The sequence below is a fragment of the Trachemys scripta genome, chromosome 17 (genome assembly GCF_013100865.1).
Source record: "Trachemys scripta elegans isolate TJP31775 chromosome 17, CAS_Tse_1.0, whole genome shotgun sequence".
NCBI lineage: Eukaryota > Metazoa > Chordata > Testudines > Emydidae > Trachemys > Trachemys scripta.
Genome location: NC_048314.1, coordinates 15643 through 42725, shown reverse-complemented (window position 1 = coordinate 42725; position 27083 = coordinate 15643). Strand labels below are relative to the sequence as shown.

At 49.5% G+C, this 27083-nt stretch overlaps 1 protein-coding gene across 7 annotated transcripts in view; it reads left to right on the top strand.

Annotated features, from left to right (window-relative positions):
• Positions 1-26542, top strand: part of BRD4 (bromodomain containing 4) — a 193991-nt gene extending 167449 nt beyond the window's left edge. For 6 of the 7 annotated variants that reach the window (XM_034793557.1, XM_034793554.1, XM_034793556.1 and 3 more), the window contains 7 exons: positions 5578-6084; positions 8841-8953; positions 9217-9376; positions 9646-9776; positions 19896-20107; positions 21269-21476; positions 21855-21923. In XM_034793557.1, coding sequence (XP_034649448.1) covers positions 5578-6084; positions 8841-8953; positions 9217-9376; positions 9646-9776; positions 19896-20107; positions 21269-21476; positions 21855-21923 — 1400 coding nt within the window. Of the gene's footprint in view, positions 1-5577; positions 6085-8840; positions 8954-9216; positions 9377-9645; positions 9777-19895; positions 20108-21268; positions 21477-21854 lie in introns of all 7 variants that reach the window. The other variant, XM_034793552.1, reaches the window with a different exon arrangement.
• Positions 26543-27083: the final 541 nt, after the last annotated feature.

The following is a 27083-nucleotide window of genomic DNA, read 5'->3' as shown; positions in this document are numbered from 1 at the left end:
GTTCCCCTTCCACAAATTGTGGAAGTAGGGCTGGTACTCTGATTGGTACGTGGGACCCCAGTACCAGGAACCTCCTCGACACTGCTGCAGTCAGCACAGCAGATGTTTCCATGGTGGCTTTCACCACTCTTGATGGTGCCATCAGACACTCTGGTACCACTCTTCACTTCGGGACTGACACTGCTTCAAGCACTGGCATGCTTGGTACCAATGATATTGCTTCCATTGGCAGCTCTGTTTCCTGCCTCATTCTGGACAATAGACGAGTCAAACATCTACTTGCTCCCTCTGGTTTGGCTCTGCCCTTATCTCCGGAATCCTGAGGCTCCTTTGAGTCAGGGTTGTCATCCTCCCACTCTCCATAACCCGACCAGCATTGAGGGCCACTGATGGACTGTTACATGTAAACGGATTGGTGCACATCTCATGCTCAGGATGGAGGTCCCTGGCCCTGCACCTGTTGGCCACCAGTGCCTTATCCATGTCAGTGGAATCCGTGGGACACTCCTCGATCGCAGAGGTCCTACTCTTCATCTTGCTCAAAGGCAAGATTGCCGGCCAGTCTTTGGTGGTGACCCTCGATCCACTGCAGGCCAAGGCACTGGCAGTCCTCCCTGTGGTGCGTCCAGAGTTGTTCCATCTGGGTCCGTCATCCCCGGAACAAGATCCGGCTTTGGCTCAGTTAAGGGCCTCGTCTTCATCTCCAGATGATGCTGTGCTACATGGCTCATCCTCCCCTTCGGTACTGGATTTTAAGGTGTACCAAGTCCTTTTGCAGTATGTAGCTGCTTTTCTTGGTATCCAAGCAGAAGGGTTTTTTTGTGTGTGGGGGGGTGTGGTTTTTTTGTTTTGTTTTTTTGTTTTTGTTTTTTTTAAAGAGAACCCCCCACAAATTGATGGACGTTTTACAGCTCTGTGCCCCTGGGAGAGTCACCCTCTCTATCAGCAATGTGCTCCTTGAACTGGCTAAGGCCCTCTGGAGCACTCTGGCTTTGACACCACCTATAGCTAAGCACATAGAAAAGCACTGTTTCATTCCCATGCTGGGATTTGAGGGGTTTAACTCCCATCTGGCCCCAAATTCAATAGTTGCAACTGCGGTGAACAACAGAGCCCAGCAGGGCAGGTTTAAGTTCACCCCTAAAGATTAAGGATTCTAAACGATTGGACTTCCTGGGCACCTTTTCCTTACAGATGTGAATTGCCAATCAGCAAGCCTTGCTGTCCAAGTACAGTTTTGTTAACTGGACAGCTATGTCAGGAGGACGCGATAAATTGACCCCTGCTGGATCAGTCTCTCCGGAGGTAAGTGTAGACATGCCCCGAGGCACAGGACTACACCAGAAAGAGGGATAGATCCCACAGGAGGAAGCTGTTGGGCTTGGGCCAGTCCCCACACCTTTCCCTGATGCCTTTCCAAGTGCCCATTTGACTCCTTGCTCCAGAGCACTGTCCTAGTCATTGCTCCTTCCTCCTCATCTCCCTCCTTTGGGGACAGGCTGGCCCTCTTTCACAATGATGGGGGCTCAATCACTACTGACAGCGGGGTCCTAAATACCATCAGATTGGGTTATGCCATCCAGTTCCACTCTACACCACCTCCCAACCCTCCCTCCCTGTCCCTCTTCAGGGACCCCTCTCATCTCTGCTGCCTTTGGGAGCAGTGGAGAAGGTTCCACTGGAACACGGGGCATAGCTTCTCCTTTGGATACCAGAAAGTACTGGGACTAGAAGTAAGGCCTCAACAAATGTATCAGGTACATGGGGTTCTGAATGGTCACTCTATAGACTGTCTTCCCTGCATGCTCTGGAGCTACAGGACACCTACTTTCACATGGCAGTTATTTACTCCTGGGGAATTCTGTGCATCTTCGGACATGCAGAATTCATGTCTCTCGCAGAATTTTTTTTCAGCAGAAATTACATTTTTACCCCAGAAGTGCTGCAGTTCTGCCTTTCGCCAACCAGAGTCCACTGTGGCGCCAGAAGAACCAGCAGCATGAATGCAGCTGGCTGTTCTGGTGCCACAGTGGCCTCTGGTGGGCAGAAGGCAGAATTGCAGCACTTCTGGGGCAGAATGTATTTTCTGTGTTGGGCGAATTCTGTGCGTGCCCAGTGCTGCAGAATTCCCCCAGGAGTAGAAGTTCATCACAGCACCGTGCCCATGGAGCCAGGTTAGAACAGAGTGGGGCACATGGGGCTGCTGGGGGGTAACAGCCATGGGTTCAGAATGGCTAGTGGGGGGGCAGACTGGGGCGTGGGCTCAGGAGCTAGTGGGATGACAGCATTGAGATGGGGGAGGGGGACTGCAGGGACACATGGGGAGCTGTAGAGACTCCTGGGGATGGGAGGTGCAGGGACAGAGGCAGATGTGCCTGACTGAATGGGAGAGGCTTGGGGTCAGCCAGGATCTGCATGGGGAAGGTTCCCTAACTCCCTTACAATCCCACCCCTCAGCCCCTCCCCCCAAAAAACCTTTTCCACTAGGGCTGTCAAGCGCACCTGAACCCCTCTTGCATCCCAACTCCCTGCCCAGAGCTCCTTCCTGCACTGTGCCCCCGCTCCTGCACCCCAACCTCCTTCCAAGCCCCCTCATACACCCCACACCCCTCCTCTGCCCTGAGTCCCTTCCTGCACACTGCACCCCCCTCCCATACCCTGCACTCCCTTCCACAACCCAACCCCAGCCCTACATTCTTGGCTCTGCATGCAATTTCCCCACCCAGATGTGGCCCTCGGGCCAAAAAGTTTGCCCACCCCTGCCCTAAATAAATGCCAAAAGTCCACACTAATACCCGTGCAACAAATAGAGTTCATTGGAGTCTTCCTCAACTCTGTCGAGGCGATGGCCTCTCTACCACAACAGCGATTCCTCACATTGACTAACCTGATTGCTACAGTACAAATCAGCCCACAAGTCCCCACCAGAACATGCCTACATGGCTTCCAGAACATGCACAATTCCATATGAAATGCCTTCAAGCCTGGCTCCACTCAGTTTATGTCCCACACAGGCACAATATAAACAAGCACCTCACGGTACCAAACAAGGTAAAGGAATATCTTCTCTGGTTGGACTCAACCAGACAACATCTGCCTAGGAGTGCCTTTCATGCAAACTCTCCCAGCGATGACCATCACAACAGATGCATCACTTCTGGGTTGGGGAGCGCATCTACGTCTGTGCAGTATCCAGGGCCGCTGGTCCCCAGCGGAAACTCTTCTGCACATAAATATCTTAGAACTAAGAGCCATTCACAACACTTGCTCCCACTTCCTACTGATAATGGAAAGAAAGACTATACAAATCCTCATGGACAACATGGCTTGCATGTTTTGTATAAACAGACAAGGGGGAGCACGATGACGCTCCCTCTGTGTAGAAGCCATCAGACTCCGGCAATTATGCATCAGACACTATATCCACATTACAGCACAATACCTAGCTGGTTGCCAGAACAGCACGGCAGATCCATTAAGCAGGAATTTCTCCCAGGACCACAAGTGGAAACTCAACACGCATGCTCTGGGACATCTTCAAACATTGGGGATTCCTGACAATAGATCTGTTCGCAGCCACACAAAACACCAAATGCCCACAGTTCTGCTCTGGGGGGAGGCTCAGTCGCCACTCTCTGGGCGATGCCTTCCTCATGAAGTGGAACACTCCTCTCCTTTTCGTGTTTCCCCCAAACTCCCTTTTGGCCTTGGTGATCCACAAGATCAGGCAGGACAACTCCAGGGTAATTCTGATAACCCCCACGTTTCCTAGATCGAACTAAGTTTACTTACTGCAGGTCCACGCGGCGCAGGCAAGCTCCCCCGTCGACAGCGCTTCCTCCTCTCGGCGAGGAGGAGTTCCGCAGTCGACGGGGGAGCACTTCTGAGATCGATTTATCACGTCCAGATGAGACGCAATAAATCAATCCCAGAAGATTGATCTCTACACACCGAATTGGGCGGGTAGTGTGGACCTAGCCTTTGTCACAATATCTATATATAGATATATATTGTGTGGATGCAGCCCACATAACACACACAGACCTGCATATGTGGCCCACAATGGTAAATAGGTTGAAGACCCCTGGCTTAGTCCATTGAAAGCGCATCTGGCAGCGATACCGGCACTTCATCCCCCTGTTCAGGGAAAATCAGTCTTCTCCAGTGCCATGGTAATGAGATTCTTAAGAGGGCTTCTTTGTCTATATCTTCCATTATGAGAGCCGGTTCCCTTGTCGGACCTAAACACAGTCCTGGCAACTCTGATGGGTCATCCATTGTAGCCCCTATTATCTTGTCCCTTTTTGCTCGTGTCAGAAAACCGCTTTCCTGTTAGCAATAAGATCAGCAAGGAGATTGTGAGAGTTGCAAGCTCCAGTGGCAGAACCTTCTTATATACAGTCCTCCAAAGACAAGGTAACTTTACAACCACACCCCACGTTTTTGTCTAAAGTGGTTTCTGTTTCATTGGAACCAGCTGATGTATTTACTGGAGTTTTTTACTAAACCGCATTCATCTCTGGAGGACCTGCATTTCCATATCTTAGATGTCAGGCAATATCTAGCCTTTTTATCTGGACAGAACTAAACTGTTTTGTGCCTCACCTCATTTGTTTGTGCCATATGCAGATTGCACGAAGGGTCACCTGGTCTCGTCACAGATCTCCAAATGGGTAACATCCTGCATTGACAGCACATGAAATAGCCTTGGCTACACTCCTCAGTGCGTCTAAGGTCATTGTAGAAGGATGCAAGCATTGTCCAGAGTGTTCCTTAGTAATCTTTCCATATTGGGCGTTTCCAGGGCTGCTACGTGATCATTGATACATACCTTCACGAACCATTACGCCATCAACACATCTTCCAGGGCAGAAGCAAGTTTTGATAGAGCTGCCCTGCAATCCTTGTTTAGGTAGACGCTGAGCCCCACCTCCCAGGGGGTGGTACTCCTTGTAATTCACCTAAGTGGAAAATAGAATACACAGCTGCATCTACTTGAAGAAGAAGAAATGGTTACTTACTGTACTTGGGGTTTTTCAAGATGTGATGCAGGTGTGTATTCTACGACCCACTGTCTGCCCACTTTGCGTCAGTCTCTCATGTCTGGGCATTCAATGAGGGATGGTTGGGGTGGTGCCATGAGGCATGAGCACTGCCCCTCTACAGGTACTGCTAGGCAGATTTCTCCATCTCCAGTGCTCTGGGCACACATACACACCTAAGTGGAATACGCATCTGTGTCACATCTCAAAGAAACATGGTTACAGTAAGTCACTGTTTTTTCTACAGCCCTGGGTTCCCTAGCTGGCACCACATGGTCCCAGGCTGTGCAAGTCTGGGGATAACTTGATGTGTTAGAGAAGGACGTATGGTCACGTGATTAAGAAACGGGGTTAGATGTCATAGGATCTTATTTATATTCCATGGGTATTCTGTGTGATATAATGGCACATCTTTTCCTCTGTTTGGCACGGGCGGTCTAATAAGCAGAACAACTTGTGCAGTTTTGCTGTGGGGAGTTGTGCTCTCTTTCTTCTGTTGTATGTGATGCCATGTATTCCTGCTCTTCTTCCCCAGCTTTGCACAACGCTCTGCCTCAGCAGCCATCGAGACCCAGTAATCGAGCCGCAGCACTACCCCCTAAGCCTTCGCGTCCTCCAGCAGCGTCACCAGCCATAAGCCAGCAGCCCATGCTCCCCCAGCCGCCTTTGCCTCAGCCTCCCCAGGTCCTCCTGGAGGATGAGGAGCCTCCCACGCCTCACCACAGCCTGCCTCTGAGCACCAGCCAGATGCAGCTCTACCTTCAACAGCTGCAGAAAGTGCAGCCGCAGACTCCTCTCCTCCCTTCAGTGAAGGTCCAGTCGCAGCCTCAACCACCCCTTCAGCCTCCTGCTCATCCCTCAGTACAACAGCAGCAGCAGCAGCAGAGGCCGATGCACATGCAGCCCATGCAATTCCCTCCTCATATCCCTCAGCCTCAGCCACCTCCGCAGCAGCATCCACTCCCGCAGCCAGCTAAACCTCAGCAAGTCATCCAGCACCACCCATCACCACGGCACCATAAGCCCGACCCCTACGCAACTGGTGAGTGCTGAAATTTCCCCTCCGAGCTCTTAGCAGCAGCGCAGCTAAAATTAGTAACAAATTAAGGGCGGTGGATGCCTGGTTGGAATAGGATTGTGGAACAGTCTTCTGAGCTTTGCGAATGCTGGTGGTGAGTTGGCATCGGGCTTAGAGCACAGACAGGTCATCAATTAACGTACTGAGTCTCGGAGGAATTCCTTGATCACTTGATAGCCTATTGAGGACTCTAAGCTTTTCTCCTGGGAGCTTAAATCCCAATCCATGGGGGAAATCAAGTGTTGTAGGGCTCAAAGTTAGGAAACAGATTCTAACTGGTAGTGCTGTGCCCTGTTAAGATTCATCCCATCCCATTTCAGCCCAGAAGTCTAGCCGTCCTGCAATCAGGGTACAGTTGGCGAGCTCCATCTAGAAAAGGGGCTTGTTTGCTCCCTTTGGCAGGACATTTGGTTTGTGATTTCATAGTAATAGCATAAATCACCACCTCCCCTGGAGCAGATCAGGCTTCCTGATTCTGTTTGGATTTAAAGTTCTCATGTGCTGTTGGCAGGCATGTTGTGAAGTTCCCCATGAAAGGATTGAAAGTGCATGACTGCCAGCGTAGTATCCGGTAAAAGGAGATAAACTGAAGTTAAGGAGGATGGCTGTTTGGTATTGTTTACTAGCCAAGCACTTTCAGTTGTGCCCTTGAGTAGTTTATTAGATGTTAAAATACAAATAGTTAGAATCTGGTGACAGTCAAACTCTGGAAAGAGCCAGCCTCTCCAGAATAGCCAAGCTAGCATTACAACACTAAACATACACACGTATGCTAGCCCCCAGCAAGTGATCAGCTGGCAAGCACCCTTCCCAAAGTGCTTTCCCTGCCTTAATGACAGCCCTTCAGGAGTATGCTCCAGTGGAGGCACAGCTGAAAAGGACATAAAGTGCCTATGACTGCGTTAGTGGTTGTACCCAGATTGGGCGAGTGGAAGTCTCAAGCGAAGTGCTCAGACTGGTCCCTGAGACATAGGCAGGGCCTTGTCCCTCCTAGCTATGGGCATGTTTTAAACCCTCGTAAGATTATTTGAGCTGATAATGGTGTAGCCTAGTCTCCCTCATAGTGCCCTTGATCAAGAATATTTTCTCTACAATCTCTAACATCCTTTGTTATAGGATCATAGTGTACAGAAAGATGGATATTCATTTTGTGTGTGAAGGACAAATATATTTTTCTCTGTCTTAAATATTTAGTATGAGTTCTTTTTGCTTCTCCTTACCTTTGTGTTGTTTTAGATATGTTATCTAATGACCCCTGGCTGTTGGGTGGAGTGCTGTTTTTTCCTCCTATGCTAAACATTGAACTGTGTGTAGGAGAAATAAGAGGAATGTGTCAGTGGCTTTCAGACATCATACTTTGGGCTGCGACCTTCTCAGATGTCAATGGGTTGAGCAGGATTTCGATGGAAGAGGAGAGGCCTCCAAGAAAAACCCAGGCATTGCAAAAAGTGTTACAGGTCATTTAGCGATTCAGGAGGTGGTTCTCTTTAACACCAGGCTGGTACCCCCAGCAGGGTGCTGCTGGAGTCCTGTCTTTCCAATTAAATGTAAAACTGAGGCTCGCTTTGGTTCATTAAAGATCTCTAGTTAGGGATGTTTGTCATGGTGCCTTGGTTAAATTCTAATTGGAATTACTACATCCTGCCTCTTTCAATGCCCCCACCCACCCTCTCTTCTCTCTCTCCCCCCCCCCCCCCCCCTGCGCCACCTGTAGTTTCACATGAATGCAGGATTCTTCCATTCCTGCCATAAATCATCATATAGGATTTCTGTGAGCTGTTACAACTCAACCAGGGAAATATAACAATAGAGGGCAGACAAATAAAAAAGGGTGCAGACAAGTGAAATTCAGTTGCCCCCCACCCATAAGACAATCTGCTGAGCACCTCTCTAGTGCCTTAGTGTGTTGGCTGAGTCCAACCAGAGCTTGAAAAAGGAAAGTTCACTTCCCTTATAAATTTCAGTGAACAGCAAATGAAATGGATGTCCCCAGGTGCTCCCTCGGTTCTCTGTGCCCTAAAGTGTATGTGTGATTCCTGAACAGAGGTCTTGAGAGAGACTGGGGGCATAGAAATGTAAGGGGAGAGTTTTAAAATAGTAAATGTTCAGTGATTCAATGGAAGAAATTGCACAGGGGAGCTTACAAATTCTTTAAAATATGAATGTGTTTTGGGTGGAGTTTTTCCATTCCTCAGAATGAAGTCCATAGGCTTCATGGCCAAATCCAAAGGGCAATCCAACAAAATCCTTTTCACTTGCCACTGCCCAGTCACCTACAGCCCTTGTGCATTGTGAATGTGCCTGTGACAACCATGGCACTGACCTGACACCAGACAGTAAGAAGGCTGGTGGGAGGTTCCCCCTATCCGAATACCACTCCATGCAAGTCTGGCAGGCTTATGGAGAACAATAAATAGATGCCATTAAGTGTATGGCTGTTTGTGTGCTGATCTGAGTGACAGAGTCCTAAAGTTGCTTCTAAATTGGTGCTTGCTGCGTAGCAGTGAAGCCCAAGGGAAACCTGGAAGTACTGAGGGGTAGGACTAGACTATGGAAACTGCCAAACTGGTGTGGAGTCTTCCTATATTTGTAAGGTGTGCCTGGGTTAAACTCAACCTGCGTGCCGCTCGATCTGACTCAAGGACGAGTTCTCACCTTGGTTAATGTTTGGATAAGCAATAGTGATGACAGGTTAACTGACTGGTGCTGAATTGTTCCAGGTCACTTGAGGGAAGCGCCTTCCCCTCTCATGATGCATTCCCCACAGATGCCCCAGTTCCAGGGTCTGGGCCACCAGTCACCACCTCAGCAAAATATCCAGCCGAAAAAACAGGTAAAGGAAGGCATAGTCTGAATGTGGGGTCCCAAAGGGCCTGCTTTCAAAGCACAGGGTTCCCAACCTGTGTGGGTCACTTGGGCACATGCTCACAATGGTGCACACTCCATGAGCATGCATTAGAGGCTAGGCCAGCCCCATTGTGGGACCCTCGTGGTGGATTGTTCAGGATGTTACTGGCTCTGTGGATGTGGGATGGACTTGCATCAAGGAAGGTGTTTGGATAGTGACTGACCCATCTCAATGTGCTAACATGGCAGGAGCTGAGAGCGCCCTCTGTCGTACAATCCCAGCCCATGGCGGCAAAGGAAGAGAAGATGCATTCACCAGTCATCCGAAATGAAACATTCAGCCCCACGTTGCGACAGGAACCTCCCAAGCACCCAGAGAGCATCAAACCTCCTGCACATATCCAGCAAAGTGAGTTGGAGCCCCTGCGCTGTTAGTGTTGAAATGTGTATTTTGGGTGTAACATGGGCTAGTCTGTTTCCCTTTGAAGGCTGAGATGGAGAAATGGACTGCTCATCATGGTGAAAGCCTGAGAGTCTACACCTTGGTCTATTGGCCTGCCCTCGACAGTGGGGAAGGAAGGGACAGGATCACTCCCTAAATGCTCTAGAAAACTCAAGACACCCTGGCAGCCTGCAGGAATGGTCTTTTGCCCTTACCGTGGTGTGTGTGTGTTTCAGGAACAGAAATGAAACCAATGGAGGGTGGTCGGCCTGTAATCAGACCCCCTGAGCAGAATGTGCCGCCACCTGGAGTACAGGACAAAGACAGACAAAAACAGGAACTGAAAACACCCGTCGCCCCTAAAAAGGTAACAGTTCACCACACCTGGATGCAGTCTGTTTGGGGGAAGGGGTTGTTTAGTGGCCTGGTCTGACCTGCCTACCCTCCAGCATTTGGTCTATATTCTTTGTGCGAATGGGGCCCAGGAACTCTAAGCTACTAGGAGAGGCTGAACTCAGTGTAAAGCTCTTAAAAATTCTAGGCCAAAGTTGGCCCTTCTCTAATGGTTTGATCTACTCAGCTAGGTCCCCCATCCTCTTCTGCTTAGGACACAGGTTGGGGTGCCTCGAAGTGGACTTGGCCTCATGTCTTATCCCAGATTGAGCAGACCTGTCCCTTCACGCCAGGGTGAGGCTCACCGGAGTAAACTAGTTTTAGTGCTCTCTCTCTCTCCCTGATGCTGTGCCCTGCAATGGTTTCTGAGCTATGGGGATTAGTACTCAATATTCTGGATGCAAAATAAAATACCGGCTGAATAGCAGCAAAAGTCAAAGCTCACTCACAATGTGATCTACTGCTAGGTCACTTAATGACATAAAGGAAAAGGTGGAAAGTCCTTTAACTGTACTGAACAAATAGACACTGGTGCGCAGTCCTGCACTGGGCCATGGGAGATGTGCCTGGTGTCTGATTACTTGGGGAATATGCATGGGTCCATTCCTGGGCCTTGCTCTTCACATCATATGGGAAGAGTGTTCATGTTTCCCTCTCACCACTGGTAACCATTTCAGTTGCCTGAGTTAACAAAATATGCTGTTTGTTTTGGGTGCAGAAAATGGATGCAGTGGATGCATCCTACTACCAGCAGGGGGCTGTCCTGGCCTCCTGCAAGGGTAGAGCAACTCTGTGTGCCATAGAGCCAGTAAGCACAGAGCTATTCTAAAATACACCGAGACACGGTAGGTGAGGTAATAGCTTTTATTGAACCAGCTTCTGTTGGAGGAAGGTACACAAGCATTTAAGCTTCACAGAGCTCTTTTCAGGTCTGGAGAAGGAAATCAGACTTCTTCCTTCCCCAGACATGGAGAAGAGCTCTGTGAGGCTTGAAAGCTTGTACCTTCCACCAGCAGAAGTTGGTCCAATAAAATATATTACCTCTCATATGCTGGGGCCAACATGGTTATAACAAGACTTAAAATACCGTTAATTAGGCACATCTGGTCACAGCTTGGGGTCTGGGGAAACAAACATGAGACTCAGTGGGCAACGGCTTTCACCTTTGAGCCTCTGTGTCCCCATTTCTAAAACGATGAGATGATACCTGCCCTGCCCATTGCAGGGGGAAAGGTTGTTTGTGAAGTGTTTTGAGACGTTGAGCTCTGGGTGCATCAGTGCTGTGAGATACAATTTATTTGGGTGCAATGGCTGCTTGGGAGCTAAAGAAAGACATTGCCATCAGTGTAGCTTAGCTCATATTTGTATGGGTGCTGGAATATTCTTGGAGTCACAGTTCAAGGATCAATCCCTATAGTAATTAGTTCAGCTTCCCCTGAGAGCTCTTGGTTCACAGAGTATGCAAGTGTCTGGGGCGTGGGGGAGCACCATTAGCCTCACTGCTTCATGTAGGTTTGGGCCCAATTTTTGAATGTTAAAGTGATTGTACAAGAGAGTTTGGCCTGGCTGAGAGCTGTAAGGACTGATGGCTTCTATCTGCAGATCAGGAACAGCCTGGGCACAGCAGGGCAAGCATCTCCCACCTGTGTCGCTGGAATGCAGAGGGGACTCCCTGTGCGTGGGAAGGGAGCTCAGTCTCTGTGACCCATTCAGCCCTACACTTCTGACCACAAATGGCAGGCACAGAGGTGGTGGTTTGACAATACGGGAACCAGGAGCTGTAAAGTGAGACTACCAACTCATTTCATACATGCCACCGTGAACAGCTTTCAGATGGTAATATCACCTTCTTCAAGTAATGGTCCCTATTTGTGTTCCACTGAGGGGTTAAGCCATGCGCACCATGTGCCCAGAGTTGGAGAATTTTAAAGTAGTGTCTGTTGGTCCTTTCATGCGCCCTGGATCACCTTGTGCTTCATCCAAGGTGTTAAAGGGAGGGGCTGACCAACCGCATCTCCAGGTCTTCTCACTGCCGCATGGTTCAGGTCGGAACTTTCAGTGTCCTCCTCTCTGGTGCATCTTTAATTAAGATAGCTGTACATAGTTTTACCCAGTTTTATGGTAGTTTTACCAGTTTATTACAGTTTTTATTGCAGTTTTAGCATTTAGTTAAGATAGGATGGGGGCTTGTTTTTTTCCTTCATCCAACACACCACCCAGTACCTGTGTGCAGGTACTGGACTATGCCCAGGATTCTGGGCTTCAAACTCTGCACTTCCTGCACGTGCTTCTTCTCCATCAGTGATGAACCCAATACTGTCTCTACTGCTTGGGGGAAGCTCACATCATATCCAGGTGCAGTATTTGCCAATCCTTTCCCAGCCACCCCAAAAAAGACCAGATCCTCCGCTTCCAAAAGCATCACATGGAGCTTGCCACGAGGCCTCAGTCGGATCCAGGCAGAGAAACTCCCCCTGTGTATCAGCCTGAATCAGCGAGGAACGCGCACCTCCCATTACCACATCCAAAGCCAGTACCGGCAGAACCACCCCCACAAACCCTGTGGCGGGGTCTAACTTGGGAGGTAAGGAAGCATACCCATACGCATGGTACTAAGTCTTCCTCAAAGCCAAAGAAAGTGGACGTTCCTTCCATGAGTTCGAGCCATGGGGATGGAGCTCTCACTAAGTCCCATAGGCATGAGAAGAAGTTCCACAAGCAATGGAATCTGGTACTTCCAAGCACCTGTCCAACAGTACCATCATCACAAACCCTCCACAAGACATGGAATCCTCCTGTTCTGGGAAAGTCCATGCCAGCGGCACTGATAGGAGCCCAGGGAAAGGGTGCCTGTGACACCGGGGAGATGTGGAATTGTACCTGAACCCCAGGACATGTTCGCCTTGCCGGACCCAAAGTCACCCCAGCCAGCCAGCCCTTCCACCTTTAGAGAGAGGATTTCTCCACCTCAGGATATATTCCCAGTACAGGTCCTCTCACCATCTGCTCCAATTGTCTACACCCTCCGCTGGTTCTGACGGTACCACTATTTGAATCAGTCTGCCTTCTCCTCCTCTGAAGAATCGGAACCAGGAGAGGAACCAGCTATGTCCTATCACCCCTACGTGTCTTCACAGAGACTGCTACATCCATGGCAGCATCCACCATTTCAGTGGTCTCAGAGCCATTGGTACCGTGGGGGCCACCACAACCTTCCTCAGATCTGCCCTATTGGCTATACTGGGGACCTGGTCCCAATACCCTCCCCCCTTGGAACCAGCCTGGTCCATGGAACATTTTACCTGCCTCCTGCTTAAAGGCTCCTTCTAGCAGACTCTTAGATCTGTTGGTAGAGGAGGAACACTTCAGTCTGGTCCCAGCGGTGCTGCAAGAATTGGTAAGTTTTCCCTCTTCGTCTCCAGATGAAGCAGTGACTGCAGCATCCTCTTCGCCTCTGGATGACTTCAGGCAATTTCAAGGAACTGTTGCAGAGATTCTCCAGGGAACTCCAGTTTCCGCTGGAAGAAATCTAGGACCCCGGGACCAGCCACAATTGCACTTCCTATTACTGAAACTATTCTGGAGCCTGCCAGGACCATGTGGCACACCTCTCCCACATGTATGGCTACCCCAGGGGGGCCAAAAAGCATTACATTCTTGCTAAGGGGTCCCCCTCTTTATTTTTTGCATTCTCCTCCAAACACCCTAATTGTCCAGGCAACGACTGCACAAGCCAAGCAACAGCACCTTCAATCTACGCCTGATGATAAGGAGGGCAAACATTTGGTCCTTTTGGGACGCAAGGTGTTTTCCTTAGCCAGCCTTCAATTCTGTATTGTGAACTCTCAGGCATTACTAGTCAAGTGCGACTTCCTGAATTACAGCAAGTTCCAGGAATTTACTGATAGCCTGCCACAACACGATTGGGCTCACTTTCAGGCCCTTGTTGAGGAAGGGAAGCTGATAGCCAGAATAACCCTCTAGTCGGGGGTAGATGCAGCAGATACCTCTTGCAGGGCCATGGCTACGGCCATAGTTATGCGTAGAATGTCTTGGCTCCATTCCTTTGGTTTCTTCTTCGAGTGCTTGCTCATGTGTATTCCATAGTAGGTGTGCATGCTCGCCACGTGCACCGGTGCCGGAAGTTTTTCCCTCAGCAGTACCCATAGGGGGAGCGCTGCTGTGACCCCTGGAGTGGCGCCTCTATAGCGCACTATAAGGGGAGCTGTGTGCTCCCCCCACCCTCAGTTCCTTCTTGCCACCAGTGACGGTGCATCGGAACTACTTGCTCCAGCTTTGCTGCAGCTCGTCCCAGAACTCGTTTCGTTGTTAGTAGTACCTGTGTGTATTAGTTCAATAAAGTTTCAGCTTAGTTAGTGTTCGGGCCGGGGCATGCTCTGGGCCCCAGGGTTTAGATCGTGCAAGCCTTGCAGGTGTTCGATCATAGAATATCATAGAATATCAGGGTTGGAAGGGACCTCAAGAGGTCATCTAGTCCAACCCCCTGCTCAAAGCAGGACCAATTCCCAACTAAATCATCCTAGCCGGGGCTTTGTCAAGCCGGGCCTTAAAAATCTCCAAGGAAGGAGACTCCACCACCTCCCTAGGTAACGCATTCCAGTGCTTCACCACCCTCCTAGTGAAATAGTGTTTCCTAATATCCAGCCTGGACCTCCCCCACTGCAACTTGAGACCATTGCTCCTTGTTCTGTCATCTGCCACCACTGAGAACAGCCGAGCTCCATCCTCTTTGGAACCCCCCTTCAGGTAGTTGAAGGCTGCTATCAAATCCCCCCTCATTCTTCTCTTCTGGAGACTAAACAATCCCAGTTCCCTCAGCCTCTCCTCATAAGTCATGTGCTCCAGACCCCTAATCATTTTTGTTGCCCTCCGCTGGACTCTTCCCAATTTTTCCACATCCTTCTTGTAGTGTGGGGCCCAAAACTGGACACCGTATTCCAGATGAGGCCTCACCAATGTCGAATAAAGGGGAACGATCACGTTCCTCGATCTGCTGGCAATGCCCCTACTTATACAGCCCAAAATGCCATTAGCCTTCTTGGTAACAAGAGCACACTGTTGACTCATATCCAGCTTCTCGTCCACTGTGACACCTAGGTCCTTTTCTGCAGAACTGCTACCTAGCCATTCGGTCCCTAGTCTGTAGCAGTGCATGGGATTCTTCTGTCCTAAGTGCAGGACTCTGCACTTGTCCTTGTTGAACCTCATCAGGTTTTTTTTTTGGCCCAATCCTCCAATTTGTCTAGGTCCCTCTGTATCCGATCCCTACCCTCTAGTGTATCTACCACGCCTCCTAGTTTAGTGTCATCTGCAAACTTGCTGAGAGTGCAGTCCACACCATCCTCCAGGTCATTAATAAAGATATTAAACAAAACCGGCCCCAGGACCGACCCTTGGGGCACTCCGCTTGAAACCGGCTGCCAACTAGACATGGAGCCATTGATCACTACCCGTTGAGCCTGACGATCTAGCCAGCTTTCTGTCCACCTTACAGTCCATTCATCCAGCCCATACTTCTTTAACTTGGCCGCAAGAATACTGTGGGAGACCGTATCAAAAGCTTTGCTAAAGTCAAGGAATAACATATCCACTGCTTTCCACTCATCCACAGAGCCAGATATCTCATCATAGAAGGCAATTTAGGTTACTTAGGCACGACTTCCCCTTGGTGAATCCATGCTGACTGTTCCTGATCACTTTCCTCTCCTCTAAGTGTTTCATAATTGATTCCTTGAGGACCTGTTCCATGATTTTTCCAGGGACTGAGGTGAGGCTGACTGGCCTGTAGTTCCCCGGATCCTCCTCCTTCCCTTTTTTAAAGATGGGCACTACATTAGCCTTTTTCCAGTCATCCGGGACCTCCCCCGATCGCCATGAGTTTTCAAAAATAATGGCTAATGGCTCTGCAATTCGATGCCTAGAAGTGACCTGCACGCCGACTGTCTCCGCTGCTTGGGCGAATCTCACATCAGCGACCTTTAAACCTTTAACTAAAAAAGAGAGACATTAGACTTCGGGCCCTTCTCATGGAGTCAGCACTGGCCCCAACCCCGGTGCACCAAGCAGAATCGGCACCGGGCACTTGGTCTTCTTTGCGCAGCGATCTCCCGGCACCTTCCGATGGCCGGCACCGCTCCCCGTCCAAGAAGCAGAGAAAGGTCCTGTCCTCTCAAAGGCATTGAGAGAAAGCAAGAGGTGAGGCTAGACCCACATCAGGCAGCCCCAGTTTCCCACCCCGGGGCTCTAGAGCTCCGACTCAGGTAGAGCGGAGCAGCCTGGTTGTGTCTACTCAGTTGCTGCCGCTGGGCTCTCGACAGTCAACACCGACCCAATGCCAATCCCAGTCAGGGGATCGCTCTCGGGCCCGCTCGCCGCTCAGTGTCCTGTCAGGACACAGCCTCCGCTTTCGTCGCCCAACAGGTTGTCTGGTCGGGTGCCGTCTGAGCGAAGTTCCAGGCACTGCTCCACGCCAAGTACAGAGTATTGGTAGGACGGGCAGACACCGTAGATGCTCCTATTCTCGGAGGAGCTACCGAAGCCGCTCCCGGCATGGGAGTCGTTGCCGGTCTCGCTTCAGCTCTCTCACATCGAGGCACCATGCCCACGGCTCCTGGCGGGGGATCTCCAGCTCCGCGTCGTCATGGATCCAGGCGTCGAAGCGTCTCGAGGAGTAGCAGCTCGAGGCGGCACCGTTTGTCGACATTGGAGTCCCGGTCCCGTGGCAGACGTTGCTCTCGGTATCACCGCTCGTACCACTCCCACGGCATCAATAGGTCGTTGGTAACCTCGGCCTACAGGCAGTGCCCTACGACTCAGCCGGGCCAACCTGACCAGCTGGTGCCGCCGGTGCCGCACCAGAGTCAATGGCAAGGGCCCCTGTGGCAAGGCCAGTAGTGCCACTGGACTCCCGACCCCCTGTGCATGCCCAGCAAGGCCCTCGGTCAATAGCCGGGGCATCGGAGGCCCCTTCAGCCACACTATCCAGACCCCCGAGGGATAGATCGGTGGATCATGGATCCTCGGCACCGCACGAGGAGTCCGACCAAGGGGTGGATCCTGTGGCACCGGCCGACGTGCAGAGCCCCGTACCGGCCCCCTCCCCTGCACCAAATGACAAAATTGCAGCCCCACCCCCCTCCGCACCGCAGGAGGACTTCAGGGCTCATCAGGTGCTACTAAAGCAAGTTGCATCCTGTCTCCAACTCCAAGCTGAGGAGCTGGGGGGACCCTCAGACTCACTGTTTAATGTGCTCTCATCCTCGGTACCAGGCAGAGTGGCCCTCCTGCTGCACAAAGGGGTGGCTAACATCTCCAATGCCCTCTGGCCAACACCGGCCTCCCTCGTCCCACTATCAAAAAAGGCAGAGCGCAAATACTTTGTGCCCACGAAAGGGCACAAATACCTTTATACTGGCCCGGCCCCCAACTCCCTAATGGTGGAGTCCGTAAATCATGGGGAAAGACGGGGTCAACCAGGACCCACACCCAAAAATAAAGACTCTAAAAGACTTGACTCGTTTGGCAGGAAGCTTTATTCGTCAGCCAGCTTCCAGCTCCGGGTGGCCAACCACCAGGCCCTCCTCAGTTGATATGAGTTTAACTTGTGGGGGTCACTGCCGAAATTCGAGCCCTCCCTTCCGGAGCGCGAAAGGAAGGATTTTAAGGTGCTGGTGGAGGAGGGCGCCGCCACCGCGAAGGCTGCTCTGCAGGCGGCGGCGGATGCAGCTGACATAAATATCCTGGAACTCTGAGCTGTAAGAAAGGCATGCCAATCCTTTCTTCTGTTTATTCACTCCCATCACGGTCTCCTCACATCAGACAACACTACTGCCGTTTCCTATATCAACAAACAGGAACGTGATGGGCCGCTCTATGCACAATCTCTGCAATTGGTTCATCAGTCACCAGATTCTCTTGTCTGCAGGCTGTCATCCAGGGACACAGAATGTAGTCTCGGACTCGATCAGCAGATGTTTTGCAATGCCCACGAGAGGGAACTTCACAATTCAGTAGTACACAGCATCTTCACCTGACGGAGGACCCTGACCAGAGACCTATTCACATCACAAACTAACAGCAAATGTACCACATACTGCTCCAGAGGAGGCCTCGGTCACCACTCTCAGGGTGATGCTCTCCTGCTCTCTTGGTCAGGCCAAATCAACTACGCCTTCCCACCTCTACCTCTCCTGCCTCAGGTACTGCACAAGATCTAACAAGACAACGCAATGGTCATTCTGATCGCACCCTGTTGGCCCACGCAATTCCGGTTTCCCAATCTCCTCCATATGTCATTCTGCCCACCAATTCCCCTCCACAACTTCCCCGATCTCCTGACCCAGTACAACAGCGAGAACAGGCATCCCAATCCACATGCGCTCCACTTCAGAACATGGTATTTGGATGGCCATTTGCTTTAGCCTGCACGTGTTCTCCTGCTGTGCAAGACATCCTCTCCAGCAGCAGGAAGGACTCCACTAGGCAATGTTACTGAGCCAAATGGAAACGTTTCTCATCTTGGGTCTAACAAAAAGAACTTCTGCCTGAACTGATGGGGATCCCCCTGATCCTGGATTATGTTCTGTCCTTGAAGTCATCAGGTTTTGTCTCAACTCTTTGAGAGTCCACCTGGCAGTGATTAGCGCGTTCTACTGTCCAGTGGAAGGTTGCACTGTCTTTACACACCCACTAACCACTAGGTTTTGGAAAGGCCTCATCACAACCTCTCCCATCCAAATGATCACACCCCAATGATTACCTGAATCTAGTTCCCTCCATGCTAACGGAACCACACTTTGAACTGTTACCATCGTGCTCTGTCCCTCCTTTCCACGAAAGTTGCTTTCCTTGTTGCTATCACTTCTGCGAGAACGGTTGGTGAACTTGAAGCTATGATAGAGGACCCGCCTTTTATAGTGTTAGAGAAGGATCATTTCCCTACATCTACACCCCAGCTTTTTACCAAACTGGTCTCCCAGTTTCACATCAATCAATCTATTCACTTACCTATTTTCTTCCTGAAAACACACACATCTGCAGAAGAACATCAACTCCATTCCCTCAATGTCTGATGAGCTCTGGCCTGTTGCTTGCAGAGAACAAAACCAATCAGGAACGCCCCTAGGCTGTATATGTTGCAGTAGTAGAAAGACTCAGGGGGTGAGCCATCTCCACCTAGAGGATCTCTAAATGGATTTTGGGTTGCATTTCACTCTGCTACCAACTGTCAGGCCTACCTATCCCCACAGGGGTGCAGGCTAACTCCACGAGAGCTCAGGCTTTGACCATGGACTCCCTTCAGTTAGGGACAATGTAGAGCGGCTACAGGGAGTTCTTATACACCTTTGCAGCACACTGTCTTAGTGCAGGACTCAGTGGCAGATGCCTCCTTTGGATGGCAGTTCTCCACACAACCATTCCTTCCTCATCCTTGCACCCTCTTCCGACTTAGGAACTGCTTGTTAATCACCACCAGTGGAATAATAGGGATCATCACTCGAAGAAGAGGTGGTTACTTGCATGTAATTGGAGGTTCTTTGAGAAGCGTGGTCCCTATGTGTATTCCACTTCCCACTCTCCTTCCTCTCTGCTACGCATCTGTCTGATTCGTGTTGGAGAAGGAGTTGGCGACACGGTCCGGTTCGACTCACCCTTTATCACCTCGGCTGGAAGCGCAAGGTGAACCAGGGCGCATGCACAGACCAATGCACACTACTTTCAAAAGCTCTGATTGCAGGCGCATGGTTCGCATGCGTAACCCCTCGGTGGAATACAAATATGGACCACACATCTCGAAGAACCTCCAGTTATAGGTAAATAACCTCCTCTTTCAGTAACTATCAGTCTGTGCTGGATTGAAACAGGTCATAAGTGCTGAAGGTTCCCTTCAGCAAATGATTTTGGGCGAGTTCTGTGGCCTCTTACTGTGACTCTCTGAACTTAACCATAATGCCTAGCACTAAGGTTCATGCCAGACTCATCATGCTTCTGTGTGCTGTTAACCTTAGCTGGGAGGCTTTGTCTGCTAGCTATGGCCCAGTTCAACACTAATGCTGCCTTCTTGACTTCACAGGATCTGAAAATAAAGAACATGGGCTCGTGGGCAAGCTTGGTCCAGAAACCCCTCACGACTCCATCCTCCACAGCAAAGTCCTCCAGCGATAGCTTTGAGCATTTCAAGAGGGCAGCGCGGGAGAAGGAGGAGCGGGAGAAGGCGCTCAAAGCTCAGGCAGAACAGGTGGAAAAGGAGAAGGAGCGGCTGAGGCGGGAGCAGGAAAGGATGAGGTGAGAGGCCTGCACATCTGTATTTCATTGCTCCTAAAGCTGGTCTCCCCAGGGTACCGAGGTGTGTGAATGGGGTTATGTCCCCATTGGGGACAGTCACTTCCTCTTTTTGCTTCACTTGTCAGCTTGGTGCCTTGGAGCCACTGCTGATTCGTTGGGAAAAGACAGGTTTTTCAGCATGATCAACCAGAAGACAGTGAGGGTAAAGCTGTCTCCACTGCCCTTTTGAGGGGTATACCAGACATGGCCCTGTTGTCTAGGCCACCTTTTCTCTAGCTCCCTTGGGTTGTGCCTGGGCTCTGTTAGCCTAGACGCGTGGCAGCACTTACATGCAGCAGTGCAGGAACTCTGAACATAATCCGTGTGTGTAATATGGCCACCGCTTCCATGGGGGGCTCACGAGGAGGTGGGCTCCTTGCCCACTCAGGAGCCAGTGCAAGTTGTAGAGTTCCAGCATCATACTCTGTTCACAGTTCATACCACTGAGGTATCTGGGTGTGCCAGCTGGATAACAGCTGCGGTTTCCTCCTTCTCAAGCTGACTAACTGTACTGTTAAGCAAGAAGCAACATGAGCAAGAATCTCTTGATGCACTAAGCACTGCCCATTCCACAGCGTGGGGGTTGCAAATTGAGTGGCTTAACTATGCAACAAACTCCACAGGGAGAAACCCCTTAGCTGCCCATTCTCCAACTGGGATCCCCGGGGAGCACTTGCTGGGGGAGATGGCTGGACACATGGTGCTGGCTGCTCTTCCTCGTTTCCAGTTGCTACCTGGCATTAAAAATGTAATACATTGAGTCCTTTCCTGAGAGACTTCACTATGTCAGTGATTGCTGGAGTTCCCACCGGAAGGTTATAGGATCACAGAGGGGAGGCATCCATGAGACGCTCTAAGGTGCCACAAGGACTCCTGTTCTTTTTGCTGATAGACTAACACGGCTGCTACTCTGAAATCTAAGATACGGGTCACACTAGGAACAAGTTTAAAACAGCCAAATCTGAGACCTCCCTTCCCACTCTCCTCAAACAGTCCTTCATCACAGCAATGGTGAGCCAGTCCATGGATGGAAGAAGGACCCAGCAGTTTAAGAAACTTCTATGCCTTATGGGGTTGCACAAAGCGCCCCACCATTCTAATGACACTTTTGGGTCTTGGCAGGAGTCGTGATGATGAGGATGCCCTGGAGCAAGCTCGCAGAGTTCAGGAAGAAGTCCGAAGACGCCAGGAGCAGCAGCAGCAGCAGGTGTCAGCTGCAGCCTCTGCGCCCCAAGCACAGAGCTCTCAGCCACAGTCCTCTCAGTCTATGCTGGATCAGCAGAGAGAGATGGCCAGAAAACGGGAGCAGGAGCGAAGGCGCAGAGAGGCGGTGAGTGGGGTGGGGGGGGAATACTGGGCACTCTGATGGGGGGCAATTTGAGGCAGATGTTCAGGCAGTGAGCTGAGTGACAGAGCATCGCTCTGCACTTTAATTGATAGTCCTAGAGCACGCTGGGTTTATCGGCCAGGGGTTACAAGCAGGCCAGAGTGCTTTTGCTGGGATGCTGACCCCTTGGTGAACTGAGTGAAGACTCCCAACTTGAACAGATTGGCAGACAACTGTGCAAGGAGACTTAGGTCTTTTATAGGGCAAAATCCCTGGCCCCTAATGCCACCCATTGAGTCAAGTGCAGCATCCCTGCAATGTGCTCCCGTGAGCATCAATCCTGCAGCCTTTGTAATTCTCCTATCTCCTCTCCCCCTTCAGATGGCAGCTACTATCGACATGAATTTCCAGAGCGATTTGTTGGCAATATTCGAAGAGAATCTTTTCTAATAGCGCCTGGTTTTCTTCTCCTGACTCTTTAATTTCCCGGCGAATCTTTGACTCTCCATAGTGTTCATGGCGGCTGGGAGGGGGAGCATTCCTGCAGCCCTTCTGCATGTCTGACCATTGCAGAGCTTTCAGTCGAGGCCTCCGAAGGATCAGCAGAGTCTGCCTTACAGTTTGACTTTTGCCCCCCCTCACACACTGAAGAAAGACCGACCAAGACAAGCCAACTACATACTAGGTTTGATTGGACATGCAGCTGCTGGGAAGGGTGCCCTGATCACTCGACATTCTCTATGCCAAACGTATTCACAGTATATCCAGGACTTCATGTTCTTCACACCTTTTCTATCCATAAAGGTTCTAAGTTACAGAATGTCTATGAATAAACAGTGCTGTGTCATGACAGCAAGAGATGCTCTTCACTGAGAGGCTGCCTATGGGAGTATCCTGGCAAGAATGGGAGACCTGGGGTCCAGCTGGGAAAATACACAAGCTGTGTCTGGTCCTTTCATCACTGGCTTTGCCTTTAACTTAACTTCCCACAAGCCTTTAGCTGGGAGCCATTCTCTGTAAGTGTTCGCTTGTGAAAAAGGGAATAGTACAGTGGAGGTGTCAAGTGAAACTGGCCATTTGAGTGAGGTTTTTGTTTTAGCATTGTGTGGAGGTCCGGGAATTGGAGCTAGACTACCAACCAAAGTCAGTTTCTTTCAGTCTGTTTTTTTCCTCCAGGCAGTTTGTTACTGCTCAACTCTTGACTGGGTATTAATTGTCTCTTTGTTATAGAGTGGAGTGGAGAAACCAGTAACACCAGGGGAAGCTACCACCCTGTCACTAGTGTTTGACTGTGGCTGTATTGTATAGTGACTATAGTTGGCATATATTTGTTTGAGGGTTTTGGTGAGCCACCAAACTCGGTGTAAAAACACTGCTTATATTTTGCTCAGTTTCAAACTTTTAGTCTATATTTTTAACTGTAAAACCAGAAAGCTGCATTTTTGGTTTTTTTTAAATGTCATAAAATATGATTAAAAAAAAAAAAAGTTTTTATACCTAAAAGAAGTGGCTGAGAGGAGGGCAAGTGGAAGCGGCAGTTTTGGAAAGGCTCCTTCCACCACCTACCAAATCTCACTAGCAGCGGGCGTTTTCCCATGCGCCTTCAGTGTGTGTTCTTTTAATTTTATTCTATGAACTGTTAAAACGTTATGTGCCATAAATACCCACTATACAGTACAATACTGGTGTGTCAGTATGGGGTGAGCGCTGGAGTAATTGATTGGTTTTACTTAAATACGGTGAATATGCATTTGGTCTGTACTGATCATGGAATAAACTCATCTCTTTTTTTTTAAAAGATGGTGTCGTACTGACATTTCTTTGAATCCTATTTGTGATTAAGTTGTTTAAAGGGGTGAGGATTGTTGAGGAAAGGTTGTCCCTATCTTCTGACTGTGCTCTAGGGGAAAGGAAGGAGTTCTCATGCTCCTGTCCCCATCCTGGGGGGAAGCTTGTCCTAGGTAGCCAGTGTGCATTTTCCCTCCTAAACGAGGGCTAGGAGAGCTGCCATGCTAAAGCAACACAATCCTGGACAAGGTGTAGTGAGGCTGAACTTGTGTGAAGGCTTCATCCTGCTGTTGGCCCCCCTCTCTCACCCAGAGGGCGCATCAGGACCCCAAGCACTGACACCCACAGCGTCTCAGACAACCAGTGCAGTCCCTTCCCAATTTCTGAGATTGTGATGCAGACGTAGCTGACACTATGTAAAGCAAGCACAAGAGCCTGCCTGACTCCAGAGTGACATTTGTCCCACTGAGCAAGAGCTGGGATTCTCCAAGCCTTGGCCAAGCTATTCATTTTGCGAGCTGATGGCTTCCATTGATACTTGCTTTGTGAGGTTTGAATGTGGGGGTTGGGTGATGGGGCGGGAGGGCCTTCTCTTCACATTCCAGACCTAGTTCAGTGTGAGAACTGGGTGCAGCTATCCCTGGGAAGATCCAGTCAGGACAGGGGACAGATTAGCCGGCACTAGTATGGATAAACTCCACTTTGCTGTTGTCTCAGTGACCAAGCAAGCGTTGAAATAGCAGCCTCGGGTTGTAGGGTTTGACTGTCTGCCATAAGCTGACTTCAGTGTTTCCGAAGCTACTTTCTTGTCATCCCTTAGAGCTCTCTGCTGCCAGTGGGGAGGGGAATACGTGTAAAAGAAATCAGCCTGTTAAGTTTCTCTTAGCTAACATGATCGACCTAGTGATGTGTGAGCCGGCTGAGGCTGGGGTAGTGGGGAGGCTGCAAGAAAGTCTAGAAATCCATCCCATAAACCTGCCCAACCACTCTAATGAAACAACACTCAGTCAAACCTGACAGGCTCCTCCCGATCGAAACTTGTACTGACCCAGAGAATGGTCAGGACATGCAAGTCTCTCATCTCTGTAGCTCTTAATCTCTGGCCTCCCCACTGTGCTATCCTTAGTCGCAGGCAAGACCAGAGAAGCAGAGTGCAGGATTTGTCTGGTGATGGCATGAGGAATAGTTCTTGATTCTATCTGATTATCATAGGGAGCTTATTAACTGCATCAGGTGAGGATCTGTCTGGGCTTGGGAACGTAGAGCCCCACTTTTCTGTTGGCTATTTCAGGAAATCATCCCAGTGAACTGCCTGTCTCATTAGAGCCCCTTGGTGTCTCTACTGGAAAAGTCCTGATTTCCTTTGCCTGGGAGAACCTGCACCAGGGAACTTCACTAGCAGCTGATCCTGCTGCTGTTGCAAAGAGAAACCCAAAAGAGCAGCATCCCTGTTCTCCTTGCTTGGCAGAGCCCAGGCCAGACCAGTGACTGGCTGCAGCTTAGCCTCAGAGCTCAGTGGGTTTGTTTAGATGAGATGTGCCAGTGTGGATCAACAAGTGGTGGCTGCCTTTAACTTTAAAATACAACTGCAATCTGAAAGGTCCCAGTATCCTGTGCTCATGCTAGTGGCCTGGCCAAGATCATTGCATGCTGGGACCTGTAGTATTCTTGTGAGCCAAGGCCCCCCACCCATGATGATGATGGACACAACTGGCATCATTTTATGCAAATTAGGAGCCACCCTTATGTTGCTGGCAAATGGTTGATGGGGCCTCAGGTTGGGCAAAGTGTGGGCAGGCTCTCTTGGCTTGGGCAGATTCTCTGTGCTGTGCCGAGCAGGGGAATAGGGGTTATGCTTGATTTTACTCTGATCCCCAAGAATTGGCAGGAGCAAAACCTCATGGCACTGTAGGGCATGGAAGAGAGGTAGGGAACGTGCCATTCCCATGTCCCGAGGGCTAGGAACAGTCACTTCTTACAGTCCTTTCCCAAGGCTTCAGCTGCATCCTGTGTCACAGTCTGTAAATTGCCTCTGGATTTCAATCTTTCTTTGGTTGTGCATAGTGGGGGAAATCTGAACCTTTGGCTTCTCCTCTAACCTCTTCCAACGACGTCTCTTGAACCTCACGCAGAACCATGGGGTGAGCTGCTTCCATCTCTCACCCTTCTTGGGCAGTATTCCTCTTTCCACGCTCTCTCCTCTTCTTATGAAAGCACTTTGGGTGATCATCTCCTCCCTCCTTTAATTTTAAGCTCAGGGTTTCCGGGTATTTTTAAGTGCACATCCGCTGTAAGAGTGACCACACACACACTCATCGCAATTGTACATAAAATCCACCACATTGCAAACAAGAAAACAAACCAATTGGAAGTGCTGGAACTTCTAAGAGAGCACCCTAGGTTGTAAAATAAAGAAAACAAATATTATATAATTTATATGTATGCAAAGAACAAACCCCCCTGTATCTAGTCAATAGCGATATTAGTCCTTTTTTTAATGTTCAGCCCTTTTTTGCATTTGAAATTTGCCAAACCTTTATCGTCAGTAGTTAATAATTCGGAGTAGCGGTAGCATTTTTTAGACTGGTGGGTTAATCCAGTAGTCTGTTTCTTTCCCTTTCTTGCTCACCTCTGTATTGTTTGCAAATATCTGGAAACGTTTACAGGTTGCACCTACATACTCTGTAACTTTAAATATTTTTTTAAGTTGTACTCTTCTTGTTCTATTCTGTGCATTTTTTTTTGTTTGTTTTTACACGTCGCCGAATGATGACCATAACGTGGTATCTTTAGCTGGAGAAATGATTCCTTCAGGTTTTTTTCTGCCAAAGGTGGTTGTGGTTTTTTTTGTTTTGGTTTGTTTTTTTTTGCTATTCTCATGTTTTTTTTCCCCCTGTTTTACTGTGTGTGTTTATAATTGGGTTGTAATTCAGATGATACACTATTTAATTTTCCCCCACCCCATCCCCTTGTGTATGATTTAACAGTTATGGACATTAGAATGCATCTTCTTGCTATAGAAGTCTAGTCTAAATGATGTAATCCTGGTTATTTTCTCCTCCTCTTTAATCCTGTACAAAAGAATAAGAGAAACGTACAATCCCACTGTACTTTTTGCACGGAACGCTTGGCAAATAATTCTGTCAGTGAATTTGAGACTTGTATTAAACACTTTAGACATTTGTAGAAGGGAATTCATAGAGTTTTCACTTATATACTAAAGGTTTTTTGTGCGGTTCTCATTGCAAAAATAAACATTTGTACTGAATATAAAGCTAAAACTACTTTGTCTGAAATTCTATCTGGTTTTCTGCATTGAGACTGGATTCCCCCCAAGACTGCGATAGTGTTTGGGCCCCAGCTCCATAAAGGGCTTATTGCAGGATCGACACCTTAATCATCGCGTTTTATATTCCAAAAACCAGCTAACATGGCTAAATTGCAACAGTGCCACCGACCTCATTGATAAAACCCCCCAGCGCTTAAAGCAAGGCAATGGATAGTGCTGGCTATTCTAATCTGTTTGCTGCCACCTGGTCAACAATGCACTGGCCAAGAGTCTTCACAGTGATGAAGGGGGCCCAACAGGAGACCCCTTGAAGGAGCCTAGTTTCATGTAAGTGCTAGGTACCCCCTCTGAAAATGTCACTCCTGTAAGATGTATTGGAGCGTAAGCTTTCGTGGGTGAAGACCCACGTGGTGGAAATTTCCAGAGGCAAGTATAAATATGCAGGCCAGAATCAGTCTGGAGATAATGAGGTCAGCTCAATCAGGGAGGATGAGGCCCTCTTCTAGCAGTTGGTGTGAAAACCAATACGTCTG